Source organism: Besnoitia besnoiti, chromosome VIII (genome assembly GCF_002563875.1).
Source record: "Besnoitia besnoiti strain Bb-Ger1 chromosome VIII, whole genome shotgun sequence".
In the NCBI taxonomy this organism is placed as follows: domain Eukaryota; phylum Apicomplexa; class Conoidasida; order Eucoccidiorida; family Sarcocystidae; genus Besnoitia; species Besnoitia besnoiti.
Genome location: NC_042363.1, coordinates 1,405,297 through 1,426,858, shown reverse-complemented (window position 1 = coordinate 1,426,858; position 21,562 = coordinate 1,405,297). Strand labels below are relative to the sequence as shown.

At 62.1% G+C, this 21,562-nt stretch overlaps 5 protein-coding genes across 5 annotated transcripts; 4 read left to right on the top strand and 1 right to left on the bottom strand.

Moving 5' to 3' along the window:
- Positions 1-1,938: 1,938 nt before the first annotated feature.
- On the top strand, positions 1,939-9,020 carry BESB_083310 (uncharacterized protein; the record flags this gene model as incomplete). The annotated part of the gene is made up of 4 exons (XM_029366681.1): positions 1,939-5,338; positions 5,688-6,403; positions 6,726-6,960; positions 7,354-9,020. The coding sequence occupies 4 exons, from the start codon at positions 1,939-1,941 to the stop codon at positions 9,018-9,020; spliced, it is 6,018 nt and encodes a 2,005-aa protein (XP_029217141.1).
- A 2,804-nt stretch (positions 9,021-11,824) lies between these two features.
- Positions 11,825-12,598, bottom strand: BESB_083300 (uncharacterized protein; the record flags this gene model as incomplete). Its single annotated transcript, XM_029366680.1, has 1 exon — positions 11,825-12,598. The coding sequence occupies one exon, from the start codon at positions 12,596-12,598 to the stop codon at positions 11,825-11,827; it is 774 nt and encodes a 257-aa protein (XP_029217140.1).
- Positions 12,599-12,784: 186 nt separating this feature from the next.
- Positions 12,785-16,062, top strand: BESB_083290 (uncharacterized protein; the record flags this gene model as incomplete). The annotated part of the gene is made up of 4 exons (XM_029366679.1): positions 12,785-14,292; positions 14,831-14,868; positions 15,117-15,283; positions 15,820-16,062. 4 exons carry the CDS (start codon positions 12,785-12,787, stop codon positions 16,060-16,062), a joined length of 1,956 nt encoding a protein of 651 aa, XP_029217139.1.
- A 2,123-nt stretch (positions 16,063-18,185) lies between these two features.
- Positions 18,186-19,175, top strand: BESB_083280 (uncharacterized protein; the record flags this gene model as incomplete). Its single annotated transcript, XM_029366678.1, has 1 exon — positions 18,186-19,175. One exon carries the CDS (start codon positions 18,186-18,188, stop codon positions 19,173-19,175), a length of 990 nt encoding a protein of 329 aa, XP_029217138.1.
- Positions 19,176-19,280: 105 nt separating this feature from the next.
- Positions 19,281-21,353, top strand: BESB_083270 (uncharacterized protein; the record flags this gene model as incomplete). The annotated part of the gene is made up of 1 exon (XM_029366677.1): positions 19,281-21,353. The coding sequence occupies one exon, from the start codon at positions 19,281-19,283 to the stop codon at positions 21,351-21,353; it is 2,073 nt and encodes a 690-aa protein (XP_029217137.1).
- Positions 21,354-21,562: the final 209 nt, after the last annotated feature.

Sequence of the window (21,562 nt, the reverse complement as noted above, 5' to 3'; positions counted from 1 at the left end):
TGTGCGTCTCGTTTCCGCACGTTTTCTAGCGCGCGTGCGTTCTCTCTTGCAGCTTTCCTCGTGTTTCGTGGTTTTTTAGCCCTTCTCCGTAGGCGGCCCCCGCGCGTCGTCAGGTCGCGCTCTCCGTGTTTCCGGCTTTTTCACGGAGGCCGTGCGCTTTTCCGTAGCTCCTTTCCGGCTTTTCCGTCCCGCGTGGCAAGGACTTGCTCCGGAGGAATTTTATTGGTCGAGGATACGCGCAGACAACCCCCGTGAAGATGCCGCTCTTCTCCAGGCCCCGAACTACGGTCGCCCGGCAAATGCCGGCGCGCGAGTGTGCATGACTTGTGTCCCTTATTCCAGCCCGAGTGACGTTTTCATGTTCCGAGAGCCCTGCGACCTCGGAGCTTCTCCACAGCGGCGAAGGCGCGTTTTTTTTTCAGGTTCTCAGTCCTTTTCAACCGCCTCTGCGCTCCCGTGCCGCCCGGCCGTATGTGCCACGCCTCTGAGCCGTCCGTTGTCGATTCCTGTCGGTCACTCCATTTTTTTCGCTGCGAGCAGCGCCGTCCTGAATGCCTTGAAGAGCAGGTTTCAGCTGTTGCTGCCCCAGCCTCCCCGCCCCCCCCCCTCCCCCATTTTCGCAAGAGGCGAAACTGATTCAATGCGTGGCTTGACCGACATGTATCTTCACGGGTTTCCCGTGTGCATAAGCGGTTTTACACAACGAAAGCGCTGAGCGACTTTACAAGTTCGTTTCCCTCTCCATGACTGGAGAGCTTCCATTTTTGGTGGCGGCGTTTTCTGTGCGGCGGAGCTGCTTTTCCGGCGCTGCGGGTGTGGAGCGTCGTTTACCGTTGCCGCACGGCTTCGGCGTGCCTGCGTGTGTTGTCTGTTTGTCTGCTTTTTCGTAGCACCGGCAGCAGAACCTGAAGTTCTTTGGGACCAGTTGTCAGCTGCCTAAACCCCACACTCCGGTCGCGAGGCGGGAAGACCTCGTTTCGCGAATCGACTGTTCCTTCGCATTTACAGAAAACGTGTGAAAATGCGGCGCTGAGGCCTCTCATGACGAGGCGACCACACGCCCTTTTTCTTGGACGGCAGAGGGAAAAGAAGTCAATCGTTATATTCTTTCCTTGACCTCTTGGTCCTTTATCGCCCAAGAGCCTTCGCGCATTCTCTTGGGTTGTCCATTCGCCCGCGCGTGGCTTCTTTGTATTTTTGAACGAGGCTACTTGCTTGCGTTTTATTCGTTCATTCGTAGCGGGGACTCGCTTCTGTGTGAGACACATCTGTGCATGTGAATTGTCTTACATATTTGAACGCGCATGCATGCGCTGCGTTAAACTGTCAACGATCCTTGGCAACGGAACGCCTAGCGGATTCGAATTTAAATGCGCAAGTTGGGGTTCGCTGGCGGACGCCGCGCAGTGTGTGCGTAGCTGCGTTTTGTGAAAGCGTATCGCGTCTTTAAAAAACGACTTCGAAGCGCACTGTTGCTAACGAAGTGCCCTCGCGGCTGCAGAAGGCCCCAGGCACACACCGGCATCATCAGGCGGCGCGCGCTTGCAACTGCGGAGTGCACACTGCGGGCTGATGCGGCAACGAATCGCCAGCAAACGTGTGTATCCAGGAGCGATTGCCCGCGTGCGCAGAAACTCTGGTTTCCGCGGCTCGAGGCCGCTTCGGTCCTGCGGATAACTGGTGTATCTACACCCGCGGCTGCAGGGAGAGTCGTGTCCCCCTCGCAGAGTCAGCTTGGCGTCGCTTTCGAGTTGCGTCAGCGCGGAGCTGACGGGAGTCGTCCACGTTGTGCTTCGGGGGAGAACGACGTCGGCAGTTGCATCCCCGGGGTGCGTCGCGTGGGCTCTGGCTGTTGCGGGTTTCCTGTAGCGTTTAAGTGTATCTCGACGCGGAGGTGCTTGTGTGTTTTTCCTCCTTCTCCGCGTCGTACCGCGCGCGATGGCGGCTGCGGAATCCACACAGTGGCGGCAAGCAGCCGCTGCAGACCAAGCCTCGGCGACGAGTCCGTCGTTTCTCCGCGCTGTCTCTGCAGCTCCTCCGCCGCCTCTCCCTGAGGGCGGCTCGCATGTGCTCCCCGATCAAGATCACGGGCAAACGCCTTCTTTTCCCGTTAACCTGGGCTCGCCTACGCAGTCGCTTCCTGGGTACCCGGCGTCCACGCCCTCCTCGCCCTTGTGCGTGCCTCGTCGCCCGATCGGCGCGTCGTGTGAGGCGTCGCCTGTCTTCGGGGCGCCTGCCGCGGGCTTGCTGCCCCGTTCGCCGGCTGCGCCCGTGGGGCTGAGTCTCCACGTCGGCTACAAGCCCGTCGCGGCGTCGCACATCAACACGCCTTGCTCGTCCTCCCCGCCTCTCCGCGTCCCCGCCTCCTCGCTTCCTTCGTTTTCTCCGCTGCCCTCCGCTTCGCTGTCCGTCCGCTCGCTGGCGCCTCCAGATTCCCTGCGAGCCTGCGCGCCGCCGCCATACGCCGCGGTGCATAGAGCCGCCACGCCGGTCGCCGCGTCACTCGCGCTGCCGGCAGGCGCGCCCCCCCTTGTCCAGCCTCGCACCGCCCCCGCTCTCCCCTTTCTTCTCCCTGGCGACGAGGCGAAGGCCGCCCCGCCCGCCGCCGCATGGGGCCTGGAGAAGAGCCCCTCTGCGACCCAAGCCCTGGGCGGGCTGCGTGCGATCTTTGCGCATCTCGCGCGGACCGTCTTCACGGTGCTGGCGACCGCGGGCTCGCCGCACGCCGCGAACGCGGTCGGGCGCGAGGAGACGCCTCGCAGCGCCCTGTTTCGCGCCCACGACAATGCCGCCGCCAGGCTCCCCGACAGCGAGCTCTGCAAAGTGCATCAGGGCGCCGCCGTCGACTGCGGCGAGAAGGAGCGGCGAGCCCGAGCGACCGAAGGCGACGGCGACGCCGCGACCCCGCCCACGGGGCGCGCGGTGATGGAGCTGTGGAGAGACTTGTGTTCGGGGAACGCTAAGGGCGCTAGAGAGCTCGCGTCGCCGGCAGCTCTGCATGCGAAGGTGCTTCGCGAGGGGCTGCCGGCGTCGGCGCTGCCGCGTAGCAGGCCGGGGGCAGGAGGCCTGCTGCAGGCTGGCGAGGCGGAGACAGGAGGCCTGGGAGGCCCGGGAGGCCAGAAGCGCGACGGCCAGGGCGATGCCGTGGAGAGACTGCAGCACGCGGAGGACGAGGACATGGCGGCTAGTGAAGAGGCCGTCTCGAAACGGGGCGACGACGCGTCGCCTCAGACTTCCGTCGCTTCGCCAAGTACGTGTGTCTCTTCGTCCGCGTGCCCGCCGTCGCTGCGCCTCGATCCGCGCCTGAGCGAAGAAGAGGAAATGGCTTTCCACGTCGAGACGCTGCTTCACACGTGCTCGCGGCAAGACTTGGCGGACTACGCAACCGTGTTCCTGCCGTTCTTCGGAGTGCAGCCCCTCGATCTCGCCTCGCACTGCGACATCTCCTTACTCCGCTCTGTGGCGCTCCAGCTGCAAGCGATGCGGCGGCTGAAGGACGCTCAAGGCCCCCAGGCCGAGCCACCCGCGGGTGCGGTCGCGAGGCTGCAGAGAGGCGATGCCGTAAGTCCGACGCCAAGAGTCGCGAGAGTCTTCTCCCTGCAGCACATCTCGCCGGAGGGGACGCCGGCGACCTCGCGGACCAGCTCGCCGCGCACCTCCGTCCGCGCCTACTCGCTTTCATTTCTGCCCAAGTGCGGCGGAGAGAGCGCGCGGGGCGGAAGGCCTCCCACGGACCCGAGTGCCGCGCAGACGGCGGAGACAGCCGCCGCGGACGCAGGAGCCGCTGGAGGGGCGACGACGGCAGGGCGGCGCGTGAGCGCGGAGGAGGACGCCATCCGCGCCAAGGCGAAGCAGCCGGATGGTGAACAGAAGTTTGTCGTGACTGACCTCGACATGCCGGCGCGAGTGCCGCTGCGAGATGCAGGGAGCTTCGATGACTCCGGGGAAGGCGAGCAGGGTCGCTTCTTTCTTTGTCCGTCGCCGCGTCTGTCGCTCTCGTCTCTGTTTCTGGGCGAGGGGGGGGATCTGCAGCGCTCAGGCGCCTCGTCGCCTTTCCGCGGGGGCCCTCTCTCAGCGGCCCCCTTCGCGCTGCGCGAGCAAGTCTTCCCTGCTGCTTCCTCGGCGTCTGTCTCGGCGCTGGATTCGCAGTTCGCCGTCTGCCTCGACCCGGTGGACAAGCCCGCGCCCGCGACGACGAGCAGCGGCGGAGAGAGGGCTTTCTCGGATTCGGTTTTCCCGCCTGCTTGCGGCGAGCCGCGCTGGGGGGAGGGCGACCGGAGGAGGCGCAGCTCGCGCAGCGAAGAGAGCGCCGGCGGCGACGAGCTCGGGGTCTCGGGAGAAGGCGCCTTGGCGCAAAGTCAGTCCTTCACGTATCTGCCCAGACCCTTCTCGGAGCCTCCGCCGGGGCTGGCCTCTTCGGCGTCTTCGCCTTGTCTGCTACAGCCCAAGTCGCCCACCGATGCATCAGCGGAGGGGGGCGCCGGCGTCTCTCCAGCCTGCGAGTCGCGCGGAGGCCCGCAGAGGGAACCTGCTGTGGGGTGTCTTCTCGGGTGCGAGTCTGGACCCGCTCCAGAGCACGTCCCGGCCACGTTTGGGACATCGGCGTGCGGCGCCCCGGAGATGCTTCTCAAACCCTTTCTGCGGCGACGGAGCTCGGGAACAGCCTCCGCAGACGCAGAAGGCGAGCGAGGCAGCGGCGCGGCCGTCTACACGCTGTCTGGGGCGTCGTCGCTCCTTCTCTCCCGGGCGACGCCCCCCCCCGCGTCCGCTTTTGGCCCTGTCTCCGCGCCGGGCGTTCATGCGGAGGTCGGAGTCACGGCTGCGCAGCCGCAGGACGGGACGAAGCGTGGGTGTGAAGAGATCGAGGCGCGCGTACCAGGTGTGGCTGGCGGCAGCGAGGAGACGCGAAGACGAGACTTGGAAACAGAGGACGCGCGAGGAGAAGGAGCATCTCCTCTCGCGGCGCCAGGCGACGCGGAGACCGATCCGATGGCGAAGCCCGTCCTCGAGAGCCCCGACTGCGTGCCCTCGTTCGCGCCTGCGGCCTTCGTCTCGGAGGCCGCGGGCGTGTCGTGCGGGCAAGAGAACGTGAAGAAGGAGGTGGAGCACGCGGCGTTTTGCGGCGCCGCAGACCAGGGGGCCGACTCCTTCCCGGCGCAGCTCGAGAGAGTGAATGGAAACCCGGCCTTCGGCAAGGCAGACGACGGATGCCGCGGCCGATTCGCTGGCGACGCGGCATGCGCCACTAGCAGCGGTGCGCGAGTGCGAACCATCTTCTCCGTCGAAACCATGGGCAGCGACGATGCAGAAAAAGAGGCGCGGCTGTTTGCAGCGAACTGTAAGGCCCCTCTCTATCCAGTCCCGGCTCCAGACGAAAGAATAGAAAGAATAGACATATATATATCTCTGGAGGGCACTACTGCAAGGAAGCTACATATAGTTGCTTGTTTGCCGCCCGAACGAAGAGCACGCAAAACTCCGGCAGGGAGCATTTCTCCCGAGTGAAAATGACTCTAGATCTGATCTGCCGCGACGCGTAAGGCGCAGTAGATAAGTATATATATATATATATATATACGTATGGCTAAGGATGTACTCGTGTTGGGAGTCGGCGGCATCGTTGCCAATGGGGGGCAACTCGGTGTACGCGTGGCTTCACTATCTTTCGTGCTCTTCTTTCTATGCAGGCCGGCGATTTGTTGATTCGCTGACGGAGGGAGGAGTCCGGCGTGGCGCGACGTACTCCACTCAGGCTACAGGTGCGGCTGTGGCGACGTCGTCGGAGAACGTTGCGCCGCCCGCGTCTGCGTGCGCGATGTTTGCGTATTCGCCCGACTGCCGCGTGAGTCAGCAGGAGGTCGTGTGCCCAGACAAAGAGACGCAGGCCCTCATGCGCACAAAGACGGACGACACTGTCGGCGCGCTGTCGCACTGTTCCAACGCCCCCTCTTCCACGTTGGACGCCGATTCTTCTGCAGCTGCGTCGCAGGGCTACGCGGCTTCGGCTCCTATGCGCACACCTGTCCCCGCGACAGAGCCAGCCGAGGGCGAAGCGGCCGCCGCGTGGGTGAAGCCGGCGGCCTTCGCAGGTGTAACTACACCCGAGCCCGACGTCGGGCCGTCGGGTGTACGTACACCGTCCACTGCGGAAACCATGGGGGAGGAGCGCAGAGACGACGGAAAGGGCGTGAAGAAACCCAAGAAGCGAAGGCGAAACGACGACGCGTCCGCGCGGGCGGACAGCCCCCAGCCGGACGACGGCGAAGGGAAAGCCGACGGCAAAGGCTCAAAAAACAGCGCCTCGAAGCCGCCGCCCGCCGTGACGATTGGTCTCGTAGGCAGGCCAGGAGGTGCCTACAACCTCGTCACGCGCGTCGTAGGCCGATGGGAGGGCGCCAAGAACGTAAGCACCAGGAGCAGGGGACGCGAGCAAGGAAGCCGCCAATGCGCGCAAAAACCACTCGGAGTCAGCGAAACGCAGGCAGCGACGCGCGCCGAGAGTCAGCGACCGCAACAAGAGGGCCGCCTTACCACACACGTGGGAGAAAAACAGACACCAGACATCCAAGGACGCACATCTGTTGTGATGAAGACCATTCCTGCATGTAGACATACACACATGTGTGTATATATAGATATATGTAGTTCGGTGGGCAGTTGCGTGAGTCGCGAGTCGAGAGCTCTGTGTCTGTATGACGAAGGCGTTTTGTGTGGCGGGTGCGCAGGACTTTTCTGTGAGTCGCGTCGTGCGCTTGAGTAACAAGGCGATGGAGCTGCCGTACGTACACGGCGTCCGCTTCGAGGCGGAGACCTTCGCATGGACAGCGCGGATCGGCGTCCAGTCTCGGCGCTTCCTCGTGAAGAAGCACGGCTTTCAGAAGTCACGCCTCTATGCGATTGAAAAAATCGAACTGTGGAGGCGCAAACTGCCCCCCGACGCGCTCGCCCGCGAGCTGCAAGGTGAGCGACACACACCACAGAAAGGCGATGCCCAAGCGGCTACGGAGGGGAGCACTCATCCGGACGCGTAGGGTACGTGTGTACCTATGTAACCGTATTTGCGTGAACATTTATTGTGTGTATCTGTCCGCGTGAGACAGGTGTATTTTTGGATCGGGCATGGGATCCAACCGCATCGGCCAAATTGCGCACGTGCCCCAAGCAACCTCATATTCGTGCTCGGTGGAGTCTAGCTGAAAACACGCTGGGATGCTTGCGTCGACGTGGAAGAAGGGGGGGGTGGGGGGGGCGAAGGAGTGGCTTAACCGCGGCAGTGTCTGGCAGCGTGTGCGCATCGCGTTGGGGCGAGCCACGAGAGCTTTCTTTGGCGTTTGCTGTTGGCTCTGCGTTCAGCTGAACAGGAAATCCTTGCGACGCTGCCTGCGGTGGAGGGCCCCGACGCGGCGCCGGACGAGAGCGCGAGCGTCCTTGGGTTGACTGCGCCCGGGGACGCCGCCGGCGAGGGCTGCGAGGCAGGGCAGACTGCGAGCGGCCGCTCCGGGGCGTCGTGCGAAGATTGGGAGAAGAAGGCGAGCAGCTGCAAGAAGAAGCGAGCCGGCGAGCAAGGCGCAGTCCATGGAGGGGGCGGGGACATGGGAGCCGCGTCCCCTCCCCCGTGTTCCTCTTCACTCGTCTACGGCGCGACCTCTGGAAATCCGCTTTTCTCGCCGTCTTTCACTTACGCGGCGACCGCGCCCGCACACAGCGGCAGCGTGCCAGGGCGCGCGTACGGGCAGCCGGTGGCCTTCGCGTCTCCGACCTCGTCTGCGAGCCCGGCGCCGTCCGCGGAGCTGCAGGGCGTCTACTACCCAACGAACTCCGGGGCGCGGGCGGAGGCGGGGCCGGCCGACGGCGGGCCTATGCAGCCGGTGGTTGTCGTCCATACGTCCAACACGCTTCCAACTTCGTTCTTCCGCGAGCCTTCCGCGTGTCCGCCGGCGCTCGCGGCTTGCGCCTCCACGCCGCTCGCCTCCTCGCCCGCGCCGCCTCCGTCGCTGCCCCCCTCGGCCGCGCACATGTCGCCCTCCCTCTCGTATGCCTCTGGGGCGCCGGCGGCGACCGCCACGCATGCGTCGGGCGCGGGGTTCGCGGCACCCTTCGGGTCTCCCGGCGGCGCGCCCGTCCCGCGGCCATCGCCACTGGCTGCCCCGGGGGCCTACTCGCCGTCGCCGGCCTTCTCGGCTACCATGCAATCCGTGCCGCGGCAGATGTCGACGGAGGAGGCCTTCGTGCTGCCCTCTTCGGCCTTCGCGGCTCCCCCGACGGCGCAGAGTGTGGGCGACGACGGCTCCGAGCACGAGAGCCCGACCGCGGCGCTCGCGCGCGCCAACGGCGCTGCGGGCGTGCCCTGCTGCTTCCCGCCCTGTGCGCCGTCGCCGACGCTCACGGCGCAGGCCTATCCGCACGCGCAGCCGCAGGTGGTATTCGCCGCAGAGGCCCGCGACGGCCAGACCGTCGCAGGCAGCGGCTCCCCCTTCCCGTTCACCTCCGAAGGTGCCTTCGCGCCCGCGCAGGCGCCCGTGGGGCCGTACCCGTCGCCTGCAGCGGGCCCCGCGCCCGCCGCGGTCGTGCCAGGCTCGCCGCAGCTCTTCTTCGCCTCGCCGGGCGGCGCAGGCGCCTCCGCGCCTGCGGCTGCACAGGCCCGCGAGCGCTGCGTGTCCATCGAGTATCAAGCGCCTTCGCCTGCCTTAGAGCCCGTGGTGACGCCGGCGCCCTACCGCACCGTGTCTCCGCCGCCGGGGTCCTTCGTGCCGGCGCCCTACGCCTCGCCGGCGCTGGGCTCGGCTTCGTCGTATGCGGCGCCTGCGAACGCGTTCCCGGCCGTCCTCTCGCCGCAGTTGGTCAGGTTGCCGGCGCCGTACGTGCCCTACAGCTCTCCGCTCGGGGCTGCGATGCCCGCCGCCGCGGCTGCGCCCTGCTACCACGCCGGGAGCGTGGCACTCAGCGAGCGACCTGGCAACGCGGAGGAGAGACGCTGGAGCTATGTGCAGCCGAGCGAGCCGCAGGGCGGCGGCATGTGAGTCCAGCGAGGGGGAGGGCGCAGCGACGACAGGATGGAGGAGGACCTTTCGGGGAGACAGAAAGCCAAAGGCGCGTGCGTACGGGGAGAACCGCGACACGTCGAGGCGCGCAGATGCATAGAGAGGCCGCAGCGTCTGGAAATGGACGGAGGAGCGTTCGGCCTTAGGGAAGGCAATCGAGGCCGGGAGGCAGACGTACACAGAGGCAGGCGACGTCTACAAGACGGTTCAAGGTTTCGAACGTGTGCTTCATGCTGGAAAGGCGCTGAGAAGAAGCTCACGCGCGCAGGCTCTCCACATACAGACGTGAGGACAGAGAAAATGCAGAGAACCAGCCGATGTCGCAGGGGCTGGAGAAGGAGGGAGGGGGGAGTGGGCGCGGCGGGCGAGCTGCGCATGCGTCCTGCTTGTGGAGAGGTGATGCAAGTCTGCAAAGGAACGCAGATATGTCGTACGCCATGGAAAGGAAGCGGCTTCGGCGAAGCTGATTCCTCCTCTCAATTCCTGGTGAGGCGCCGTGCGTATATGTATAATTATGTGTCAGCGGCTTCTAGGTGTGGAGGAGGCCAGAGTGACCCGAGTCGGTTCAGCTCGAGAGCAGGTGTGTGTGTTTGCGTGATGCTGCGTGGTTCATGTCATTGAAGGGGAAGAAGCGATGAAAGGCGCGGGACGAGGCCACACGACGTCGTGAGCGTTTGCTACGTCGTCCCCTTCCTCTTTGTCAGTGTGTGTGTACCAATGACTACCTAAGTCTTGATCATTGCCGCCCGCGCCGACGCGCAGATGCCTTCCCTCAGCCCGAAACCGAGGCACTAGCACGCCGTGCCTGCAGCCTCCAACACATAAGTATATATATATATATGTATACGTATTTGTATGTATGTATATATATATATATATATATATATGTATATGTTCTCTCTCTAGCTTGAGACCGACGCATCAGTAAGTCGCGCACGCCTTCTCCAACTCATCAGTATATATGAATAGGTATGCGGCGGCGCTTTTCCACTCGATGCAGCGGCCCCCAGTCCGGTTGGGTCTACGGTCTCGCGCGCATGCAATTTTATCTTAATTCCTCGTGCAGAGAAGTGGGCGTTGTTTCGTTGGAAGGACTCCAGGAATGAGCAACGCCCATAGTCTGGTGCCTCGGTCTCAGGCTGAAGAACATATATATATATATATATATATATATATATATATATATATATATATATATACGTATATACATGTATATATATACACACAAATACGCATATATATATATATACGTATGTGTTGAAGAAGGCGTGCGCCACTTGCTGGTGCCTCGGTCTCAGCGCGTATAGTCGACATACAGCAACATAACTGTGCGATGCGAACGGGGTAGACATCCATCACGCTGAACGATGCCTTTCGTCGTGTAGAGGCGTGCGCGAGAGAAGTGACTCGCTTATGCAGGCGTCAGGCTACGAGGCGCTGGATTTCGCCAGGTGCTGCGAAGACCCTTCAACAGGCGCGGGGGCAGCGCGCTTGCCTCGTCTCACGCGCGTCGCCCGGTTCCCTTCCGCTCGACAACTACAGCGGAGAGGCGGAATGTAACAGGCTCCTTCCGGAGAGTCAGCGGTGTAAAGAGTCCGGCTGACAGCAACTGAGAAGGCATGCGAGTGCAGCCCGCTACACATCCACTCTGGGGTCTCGCCATGGAGGACTAACAAAAGTCCCCTGGCGCTCACCTTAGACGTCTTCCTCCATATATATACATTTATATATTTATATCTATATATCTATAAATATAACAGTTCTCCCAACAGACTGCGCGAACGCCGGCGCGTGTCTGTCCCTGTGCGGCGCCGCGTACGTCAACGTGGTCATGTGTGATGGGCGCGACGTGACGCGTGTTGGAAAACCCGGCACGACTTGTGTTTTTGGAAAACTTTACGGGCGCTCTCCTTGCGGCAAAGCTCTAGCAGCAACGAGCCTAGATGGCTTCAAGCTCCCTCAAGGCTGCTGCGTGCTCGGAGACACGGACAAGAACTCGTTTTGAAAGACAAGCTCCGCATCTTGCACTGAGGCAGAGAATCTCCCTCTGTATAGGACTCCCGCGAAGCCGTGGCGCTGTGAGCCTTAGGCCCTTGGATATTGATCTGTAGTTTTGTTCGCTTAAAACTCATACAGACTGGAACATAGACCCCAGAGCGTGTATGTGTAAATACACATGCATGAGAATTTAAGGTTGCCCAAAGGTTACACGAGGCGGGACCGAACCGTGAGAAAGAGCAAGCAAGCATCTCTCTGCGTGAATTCCTTGTCTGCCTGTGTGCTCACGCCGAAGGGAGTCAGTTTGAGGAAGAGCTGGCCCTGAGTCATGTGTACGTTGAAGAGAGAAACAAAGCAACGAATGACTGCATCAGTCCAGAAACGATGAGTCAATATGATGTGGTCGCCTATCTGTGCGTCAGGGCGGCATCTTCGCAGGTCTCTGTGCGAGACTGGCAGCGCGTCGGTTTCCAAAACGAAATGCAGCAGCATGCAAAGCCGTCCGCGTGTGACCATGAGCACAGTTGCGAGTGCCTTTTGCGGCGGGGTCACCCCTATCCCCTGCATTGCCTGAAATTTTTTCGAGCCTCCTTTTCTTTTTTCGACATTTCCTGCAGGCTAGAGAGGCGTGCGACAGGAAGATATTCCGTGGAGTCGTGGATTCGCGACGCCGAGCCGGGGGCTCAGCCTTGCTCTGTCTGAGAGGTCGATGCCTCCTTCGCTCCGTTGGCAACGAGAGGGGCTGTGAGTCGATTTTTCTTTTTCCCCTTGCAAAGCGTTTCCGGTCAGGTGACTGAGCGTGGGAGTCGGTGTAGGCACGAAGTCTCCTCGCTACTTTCGCGTCCGCGGGAGAGGGGGATCGCCTGTATGCGCGCGACTCGTAAACTGGCGCCTACGCGCCTCTTCTTCGAGAGAAACTTCCCCTTCCGCCGCGTTTCCGCGAAATTCCCCACTTTCCTCGCTTCACTCTTCCGACCCGCCGCGTCGTCCTCTGTCTCCCGGGCTCGTTTTGGGCGTGCGTCTCCGACCTCGTCCGCTCCCTCTTCAACCTCCTCTTCTGTTGACCCTCGTGCCCATTCGCCCGCGTGCGCCGGCTCCTTTGGGTCGCTTCGGGCTCCACCCCGCCCCATGGACTCGCCGAATCGACCGCTCGCGGAGACTGCACTCGGCGTGGGCGGGTCTCCCGCCGCGACCGCGTCCGAGGGGGCTGCAGGGCCTTCGGCGCCTCCTCCACCTCGGGGCGGCGCAGGGCCTGCGGCCTCCTTCAGCTTCGCCTCGCTCGCGTCGGCGGTATCGTCGCTGCATCGCGCAGCCACCGCCGAGTTCCGGACGTACACCGCGAGGAACAATCTCCATCGCCTGTTTTCCTCCTCGCGGGAGACAGAGACGCTCCTTGCGGCTGCTTCGCCTGCTGCCTCCTCGGCGCGCGCGCAGAGCGACTCTCCGCGCACCGCGCGGGAAGAAGCCACGGCCGGCGGCGAGATCGGAGCTGCGGCTCGGGCCTCGGGGGGGGAGCGCGGCTCTGCGACGACGCGAAACTCGACGATTTTGACATGCATGGCGCGCTCGTGTTTGATGATTACGACTTGCTGAACTACCCTCCCACCACCTGCTCACTCAAGGTCGTCTGCACGCCCCGCGCTGCGCCTCCGCGCGGCGCGCGCAGCGCGGACCGAGGACGCGTCTCGGCGTCGTCCTCCTCCTTCTCCGCAGACGCCGGTCGCCGCGAGGAGGGGGCACTGCGGATGGAAGGAGCCGACGAGAGCGGCGGGACACGGGGGACGCGACCTGGCGAAGCGCCTGCACAAGAGGAGACAGTGCCGTCCTCTCCGTTGTCGCTTGCGCCGAAGGGCAGCGCCGATGCGAACGTGGCTCAGGGAGAGAAGGAACGGGGACGTGGAGATACTGCGGTGGGGACACTGCGGCTTTACGACAGCCGGGACGCGCTTTTCGCCGAAGAGACCACCGCGGCGCTCCCCCCCCCCCGCTGTACGACCGCCGGCGCCTCCGTGTCGCCTTCCTCATGCGCGTCACCCTGCGCGGGTACGAGCGGATCCTCGTGTTCTTCTTCGTCCCCTTTTTCCTCTCTTTCCTCTTCGTACTCTTCGGCTCTCGGTCAGGGTCGCGCGACGTTGCGTGAGAGTCTGACGGGCGCAGCTGCAGCGGCGGCGGCGTGGTCGCGCGGCGAGTATCAGCAGGGCGCCCGCGGGGAGCCACGCCTGCTGTGTCATCCGTTGATCACCCGGTGCATCTTTGGGCCGCTCGCGAAGGCGCGCTTCTACTTCAGGATGCATCCCTCCGAAGCTGCGGACGCCGTCGTCGTCCTTCGGCTCTCTGACTACCTCGTCTCCCCCGAGGACGCCGCGGCCGGAGGTGGGGCGGCTGAGGAGACCCAGGAGACATGCGCCGCCGTGGACGTTTCCGCAGTCGAGCGGGAAGTCCTCGCGATCTTCCGGCGCCGCCCGCAGGGCGTCATCGTTCTCAACGACTTGCCTCTCTCATGTATGGCGCTTGTGCGAGACGAGGAGGGCGAAGAGGCCTCTGCCGGCGGAGACAGGATCGCGGGCGGAGAGACGGGCGCGGCGGGGGGTCGTGGTGCGTCGGCGCGAAAAAACGCCCTCGTCCCGTTCACACGCGAGGTGTTTTCCGCGTCGTTCTTTGAGGAAATTGCCGCGCCGCTCGGCGTGTCTTCTTCTCTCGCGTGGACGTCTTCTTCTGCCTCTCTGTACTCGGCGGGGAAGTCCAGGGCGAAGGTGAAGGCCAGCCCGAGCGCTCGGTCTGAGGCGCACCCTCCTGCGGCCTCCGCGTCGGCTGCCTCTCGCTCGGCAGCCGGGGCACTTCGCTGCGGGGAGCGGGGAGAAGGAAGCGAGAACAAAGGCGAAGCGAGTCTGTCGCTCGCCGCAGCTGCGCTGGCCGCGGCACGCGAGGTCGCTCGAGAGGACGCGGCGCGGCAGGACGGCGAGTTCGAGCGCGAAGAAGAGCGGCTGGCTAGAGTTGCCCAGAAGTGCAGTGTGCGCGCGTCGTTGCTGCGACAGAACTTCCTTTTTGAGGACGAAGAAGAAGAAGAGAACAGCGACGACTGGGTCGACACGCGGAGCGACCAAAGCAGCCCTCCGGTGCTCCTTGTCATGCGACGCGGCACCGACCTCGCGCAGCTCGCGGAACTCGAAGGCATTCGCTTCGCATGCGTCACCCCCATTCCACTCAGGCTAGGCGACCACATCTACCGTGCGATCAAGCCTCGAGGCATCTTGTAAGACAATAATCACAGACTCATGGCTCTTCCTTTGCGCGTGAACGACTCGCGCCAACTCTGGGTCTTCCTTCATCCAGAGGCGTGCATTCTGATTCTACCTGCTTTCGGTGTCGTCGCTCAGACACTATCTACGTACTGACCTTCAGCGTTCTAAGAACTATATGGTCTTTGTAATTTGGTTCGGGTTATACAGTTCTGCATCGCGGATCAGTTGTACGGCGACGCCGGGGAGGCCTGGCGCCCGCGAGAGAACGAACCGGGGGCACAAGACATGCGCCTAACGCGTGTATTACACCCACGTTCTCAAATCCGTCTGACTGCATATCTGTATCGGTCGCGTTTCGCCTATGGAGCTGCGCGACTTTTTTGCGGTTTTACAGCCCTCTGACTCCCCCGTCTGCGTGGGGGGAATAGTTGCATGCGTGTGAGGAGTACTCCGGAGGCGTGCAAAAGCTTGCTCTCGAGGTGTCTCGTGCGTCTAAGCGAGGCATCTGTCTCATGATAAATCGGTTTTTCATGTCCCGATGGTGCTCAGGTCGATGGCGACTCACCACGGCATCTACGCGGGTCACGGTGAGCCCCGAGAGGCAATTTCCTCTCGGTTTTGTTTTCTGTGTGTGACGCGGGCTGCGAGGCATCTGCTGGCCCCCGCTGAAGCGCACACAGATGCAGGAGTGTACTAACATACAATCCGTCGTTAATTACTGCAGAGATAGATCGGTAGCCGACGTGTCTACGCGTATTGCTGCATGCGCGTCGAGGTGTCTGCGTCGCTGGAGCTTGATTTCATCATTTCTGTCTGTGTTTGCCAACTGTTTCAGGGCGAGTGTTCCATTTAAGCGGCAACGAGCGACAAGGCGTGTGGGCTTTGCTCGCGAATCAGCGAAGTGCGAAAGTTCGCGTGACTTCCATCCGACGCTTCATGGGGCGAGGCCGCTCAGCACTTCGCGTCAAACGCTACAAGGAAGATCAGTGTGATCATCCGTTCGTAAGTCTCTTCTTTCAGGGCGTCTCTCTCGCGTTTCGATCTCCTCATGGAGTTTATGGTGCCTTCGCTACAAATGGACGACTATCGGCGGAATGCGGACGCGAAATTTTGCTGCGAGTTATTCGTCCTTCAGGCTGCAAAAAGCAACTCACACACTTTGTGTATGACTACGGCTATGCGGTATCGCCTACATAGTGCGCGTTCATGCGCATCCGTACAGTGGATGATGAGAAATTCAGGCCGGGATGTCTAGATTCAAGGCGCAGCGAACGCGAATAAGCAGGGCGCGCAGGCGCGATCTGCGGAGGAAGTCCATTTCTTTCATTCGTTGTGCTCAACTTGCCGACACAACAACCGCATCTACGTACGCATAAATATGTTTATATATATGTATATATATAAGTATACATTTATGAACAAGTATCAATGAATATTACTTTGGTGCATTGACCTCGCTTTGTGCCCCTGGCTAGACCTCCGTGTCGCATGCCCGTTGAGTCTCGGCCTCTGTCTGTCTTTTGGCGGCGCTTCTGCAGACGGTGATGCAGCGCGCGGAGGAGGCGTTTGTGGAGCAGTCGTTCCCTTCCTATCACTTGCTCTTCAACAACTGTGAGCACTTTGCGGTCTTTTGCAAAACGGGGAAAGGCAAAAGTTCGCAGGTTCAGAAGGCGGCAGTCGCCGCCGTGGCGACCACATCGGTTTTGGTGGGCGCGGGGGCCACTGCAGGCGCCACGGCGCTGGCAGCCGCGGTTCTGGAAAGCAGGCTCCGCCGGCTCTGAAGTCGCGAGCATGCGAGGCCTCACGCGGCGAGGATTTGGATACTCATTCGCAGTGTCGTTTAGCAGGCGCCGAGGCATCCTCACACCGCTGTTTTAGGGGGCCCGCACCTATCCTGTTTGCATGCAAACATATATTTTAACATATATACGTATATGTTTATGACACGACTAAACACATATAAACATACATACATGCGTCTGTGAAGCGACCGAGGTCATGTAAGTGCGGCCACATGTAGTTCCACGCAAGCCAAGAGGATCTCTGGAGTCATGAAAAAAGATGCACACGAGGGGCCTTATATATATATATATATATATATACATGTAGACACATAGATGGATAGATAGATATTTTGGCTGAAGATATAGATGTATGTTGTGAGTATTTGCGTGGGAGAGAGGGGTTTTTGTTTTCTGGCGGACTGTGTTCATATTCTCCTCTGGAGAGTCCCTGAGTATTCAATGCAGGGAAACCTTGACCTTGGAGACTTGTCAAAGTAGGCAGTGACCGTTTTCTATGGGGCACGGCGCAGTCTCGAGCTTGCGTTTGTCGACCGGCGTCAGCCTCGGCCCTTTCTAATGTCGAGCTTCCCAAATCTGGACTTAAGGGTTGCTCTGTTTGAGGAAAGCTCCCAACGCTGGATACGTGGTGCACAGTTGCGAGACCAGGCGTTCTGGTTGGCTTCCCGGCGTTTCCCGTCGGTTCGCTCGAGTTAGCCTTGCTGTCGCAGAAAACGAGCCATGAAGCCTCCTTCGTACTGCTGCACAGAGGATTGTGGCGCCACCGCGGAAGATGTCCGCATGTCCACACAGAAAGTAGGATCACTTGCCGGCTGGGCCCTGCGCGTCTCGTTACAGAGGGATTTTTCCAGCAGGCGAGCCACAGAAAGGATAGTTCAAGTTTTTTCCTCTGTTTGACAGGATGTGGAAGACAACTGCCCTGCGGGAGTACGGGTACTGCCTTCGATGGCCGACAGCAAGCACAGAGAGCAGTCTACGCGCAAGTTTTTGAGGTGATAGGCACCAGGCGAGCCACGATGGCGCAGCATCATTATTAGAGTCTAGCGTGTTTGCATGTGGAGCGCGTAACACATTCCAATGAGTCATAGTGCTTCCAGCGACCGATTCAGATCAAGGGACAGTGGCACGAGGCCCCTCGAGTTGGAACCTCAAACGAGACTCGCACGTTGGGGAACGGCTAGACGTCGCATGCCTCACCTAGCATGACCGTCCTCCACGCTTGGAATATTTCGGACTATGAGGAAATAGGCATTAGAGAGCAAGTCTCTGTGTAGAGCAGCGAGTGTTTTATCTGACGGAGTTCTTCAAAGCCGGTCGACGAGCTTCGGTGCGGCAGGGCGTCATGCCTCACACAACCCACGGGTGGTTGGTGCAGCAACCTCAGCCGCGGATCCTGTCTCGCCTGCGCAGCACGAGTGAAAGCGGCCGTAGAGGGAGGAACGGATAGCGGAAAGGAGCGTTGGAAAATGAGAGTAGGAGCCCAGAAATGCGAAGGCGTCACGCCAGGGCTTCGGACCGCGCCCGCGCCGGACCATTGGTCTGTCGAAAACGTCGCATGTAACAGCTAGCTCCCACGATATCACCTGATTGAATTAATAAACTCTGCTGTGGCCTTTTTCGTGGCATACCGCTCGACCATCGTATTCCAGGTTTGTTGCGGTGGCGAAATGTTAATGTGTGAGAAAAAACGGTTGGCTTTCTTCCGATATTTGTGTGTCACCGCCCATTCGTCAAATCGCATGCTCATCGACGCGCAATCGTCGACAGTCGATTGACACGTCGCCTCTTTCTGAAGCAGCGCGGCTGCGATGGTGGATTTTTCGGTCGAGAGATTTGGATGACTTCAGATTTGCATTTGACCGAGGAGTTCTTTCTGGCGGCCTCACTTTCGGGTGTCGTTGTTTTCGATGCATTCGTGCTGCCACGCGTAGATCCCGCCGGGAGCTTCGTGTCGCGGTCTGATGCTCGGAGCATCGGGCAGCAGTATATCTACGGGCGGATAGTTCCACCGATTTTCCACGTGCCACGGGGACCCATGAGAAGTAGCTGACGAGTTTTGCTTCCGCCTCGACTTTCCTGCGCCCTCCATTTTTCCAAGCGCCATGGCGAGCACACCCCCCGCTCGACGCGCTGTCGTCCCCATCGCCTCCGCCAGCGACCAGTTCAGGGCGGGCTCCTCGCTGCGGAGTCCTCCCAGTTCTGTCGGCGGAGGCCGGACAGCTTCCGCGGCTCGCTCGGGAGCAAGCAGCGGAGGCGTTCCCGCGAGAAGGGGATCAGCCCAAAGTCGACATGGCGTGCGCAGCTCCCACGGGACTATCCGACACAGCGGCGAAAACGGGGCGCCGACCTCCGGCGCCCGCGGGGGGCCGTCCAGAGCACCAAGCGGCCAAAAAGGAACGGGAGCCGGCCCCCGCGACCGAGCTCGTCCGCTAACCTCTACGCGCAGCCCCGAAAAACTGAGCGGCGAAGAGCCCGGGGCTGCGAATCGAGCGACAGGTCCTTCGAAATGCGCAGCGTGCGGGAAGAGCATCGAGGGCGGACAGCGCTTCATGGAACTGGCGGTCACGCTGCCCAAGTCCTCGTCGGCGACTTCTCAGCAGCGCAAAGCCCGCGGCAAAGCGTCCGCGGACCTCGCGTCGGACGGCGCCGTTGTGAAGGCGCCTTTCCACTTGACTTGTCTGCATTGCTCAGAGTGCGGCCAAGCGCTCTCTGATCCGCCGCCAGGAGGCGCGTCCGCGCAAGACAGTCCGATTGTCATATCGACCCAGAGCGCAGTGGAGGTGCTGACGGGAAGTCAAGCGGCGGCCTCGCAGGGTAGAGGGCTGGCGACCAAGGGCGCCGCCGGCAGAAAGGCGCCGGCGACCCAAGCCGCTCTGCTCCAGTACTTTGTCGCCCATGCAAAGTGCAAAGAACGCCCCTGCGCGGTGTGTCACCTGCCCATAGCCCTCCACGATGCAAAGATTGCGTTGCCAGACGCCGCTCCAGCCGGAGAGAAGCAGAAGGCAGAGCCCGTGGGACATCGCAACCGCGGACAGCGCGGGACGCAGAAAAGCGCCGAGGCGGCGGGAGGAGAAGGTCTGAGAGCAGGATGAAAGCCAGGCGGCGTCAAAGCGGAGGAGACGACGGTGTACCAGCATGTCGCCTGCACGACATGCGCGTCCTGTGGTCGAGGCTTCTCTCCTCGCGGCGACTCGAAGATGATTATGCTTTTTGATGAGCAGCGCAGGCCTCACCATCCGAGCTGCCTCGCGTGCTGCTGCTGCCGTCAGCCCCTGCTGGGGCGCTACGAGATCCACGCGTTCTTCGGCAAGCTCGACACTTACGAGGCGGCCCTGTCGGGCGTGCCAGCGCTTCTGCCGCTCCCCGCCGGCCTCGCCGCCGCCCTCGGGGCAGAGAGGCGGGTGGCGAAGCTGCCGTCACACACAGCCGGCGCGGACGGGGTGTCGCAGCAAGGCACCATAACAGCCAAGCACGGAGGCCTCTGCTGCACGTGGTGCGCAGAACGCGTTCCACGGTGTATCTGCTGCGAACGGCGGTGCGTCGCGTACCAGACAGCCGACGGAGAGCAGGTGCTGCCTCGCGCAGTCACCAAGGAGGCTATCCCGGCCGCGAATCTGGCGACCGCCATTTCGCTGGGAAACAAGAGGCCTCCTGCGCACGTCTCAGACCAAGGCGGGTTCGCGGCGTCCTCGAATAAAAAGACTCCCGCGAAGAAGTCTGCCGGCGCGGCTGCCTCGTCGGAACTGCTCGGCGAGCAAAAGGGAGTTGTGTGCGGACAGTGCGCGAGTCTGCCCCAGGTGACGGACGAGGCGGAACTCCGCGCCGCGTGCGAGTGGGTCTTGCAGATGTATTCTCAGGCTGGCCTCACCTTCACTGCGGACATGGTGCGCCTGCAGCAGCTGATGCGAACGGTCAATGAAGAGGAGCTGCGCAACACGAGTAGCGGCAAGGGTGCGAAAGGCGCGGCCCCTCTCCGGGCCCGCGGCCAAGGCTCTGCGGTCCCGTCAACTGTGAAGTCGACCTCCACGCATGCAAACAGGTCGCTGCCGCCGCAGAAAATGAAGCGAGGCGTCAAATCCGCGGCTGTCTCAACCCAGATCGAGGGCCTCGGGGTGCCTGTGGAGCTCGTCGATTTCAGCGACATGAACGCCGACGAAGGCCGCCCTGCATGCGGCAAAGCTGCGTCAAAGGCGTCCTCTCTGACGGCGTCTGCGGGCGCGGCAGGAGGGCCGCGGTCTGCCGCTGGGTCTCGGAGACCCCCAGGGGCGAGCTCAGGTGCTTCGGCGCTTGCGGGTCGACGCGTCGCTGGCCCCAAGCAGGGGATGCCGCGCTCCCTCGAGGCAGGGACCGCGACCCCCTACGCCCGCGCTATGTTTGGTCGGTGCTTCGTGCAAGTCGTCACCATGATGGTCGCGCCTGAGGCTGCGGCAAGCTTCGAAGACGAAGTGAAGGCGCATGTGAAGCTGGATAAAGCTGCCCGAGCTGCGCGCAGCGAAAGCGACGCCTACGGCGCGCGCGGGGCGGCGGGCGCAGCGACCGGCAAGGGCGCGGCGAGCTCCTCCGGGGGCGACCAGGACCACGTCCGGCTGAAGCACCAGTCGACGCTCGTTCGTCAGGGCCTTTTCGACATGGCTGCGGCGTACGCAGCGGCGCTAGAAGGGGAGACCCAGGCGCAGGAGAAGTCCGTCCCGAAGCGTGCAGAAACGCTGCCGAAGAACGAAAAAGACGCGCGGCGGCCTGGGCGCGAAGCGGCGGTTGCCGCCGGTGCGCTCCTCAGGGCGGGCTCGTTTGCGGGGGGTTTAATACGGACGATGAGCGGCACGCGGACGCGCGGACTCAGCGTGCGGCTGGTCGAGAGAGTCTGCGTTGTGGGCTCCATCCCGAGAGTCATGGTCATGCAGCACCTTGGCCACGAGTGGCTGCATGCCTATCTGGCGTGCAAGCAGCGAGGGGTTGGTGACTCAACTATCGAGGAAGGCGCGTGTAACGTGGCTGCAGCAGAGGTGCTGCTGAGATTCGGCGCTGAGCTCGCCGCAGCGGGTGGGCGCGTGCAGAGCGCAAAGGCGAGCGGCGACTACTCAGAGGGCCCGGCAGACGCCGCAGCCCCCGCAGGCATGCAGCACGAAGTTGTCATTGTGAGGTACCGACTGTGGAAGATGAAGGAGAGCAAAGACCCAGTGTACGGCGCAGGCTACCGGCACTGTCTCCGCATCGTCAGCTCTGGGGACTGGTCTTTTGGAGAGTTCGTCCGCTGGTTGCTGAAGAACTAGGGGTTCCATTTTCCACGACACGGACGCATTTTGGAAGAGACTGTCACAACGTCGCGTTCGTGGGCTCATCTTCGATGTGCGCATGTGTGTCGAGGCTTGCTGGATTCGATTCGCCGCGTTCCCAGAGTGTGGGTCGGGCTGCGAGTGCTTCAGCGCAGCGCGCGGACACGGTACGAGCCCGGGGTTTGTGTGTTTGCAGGTTTTACTCG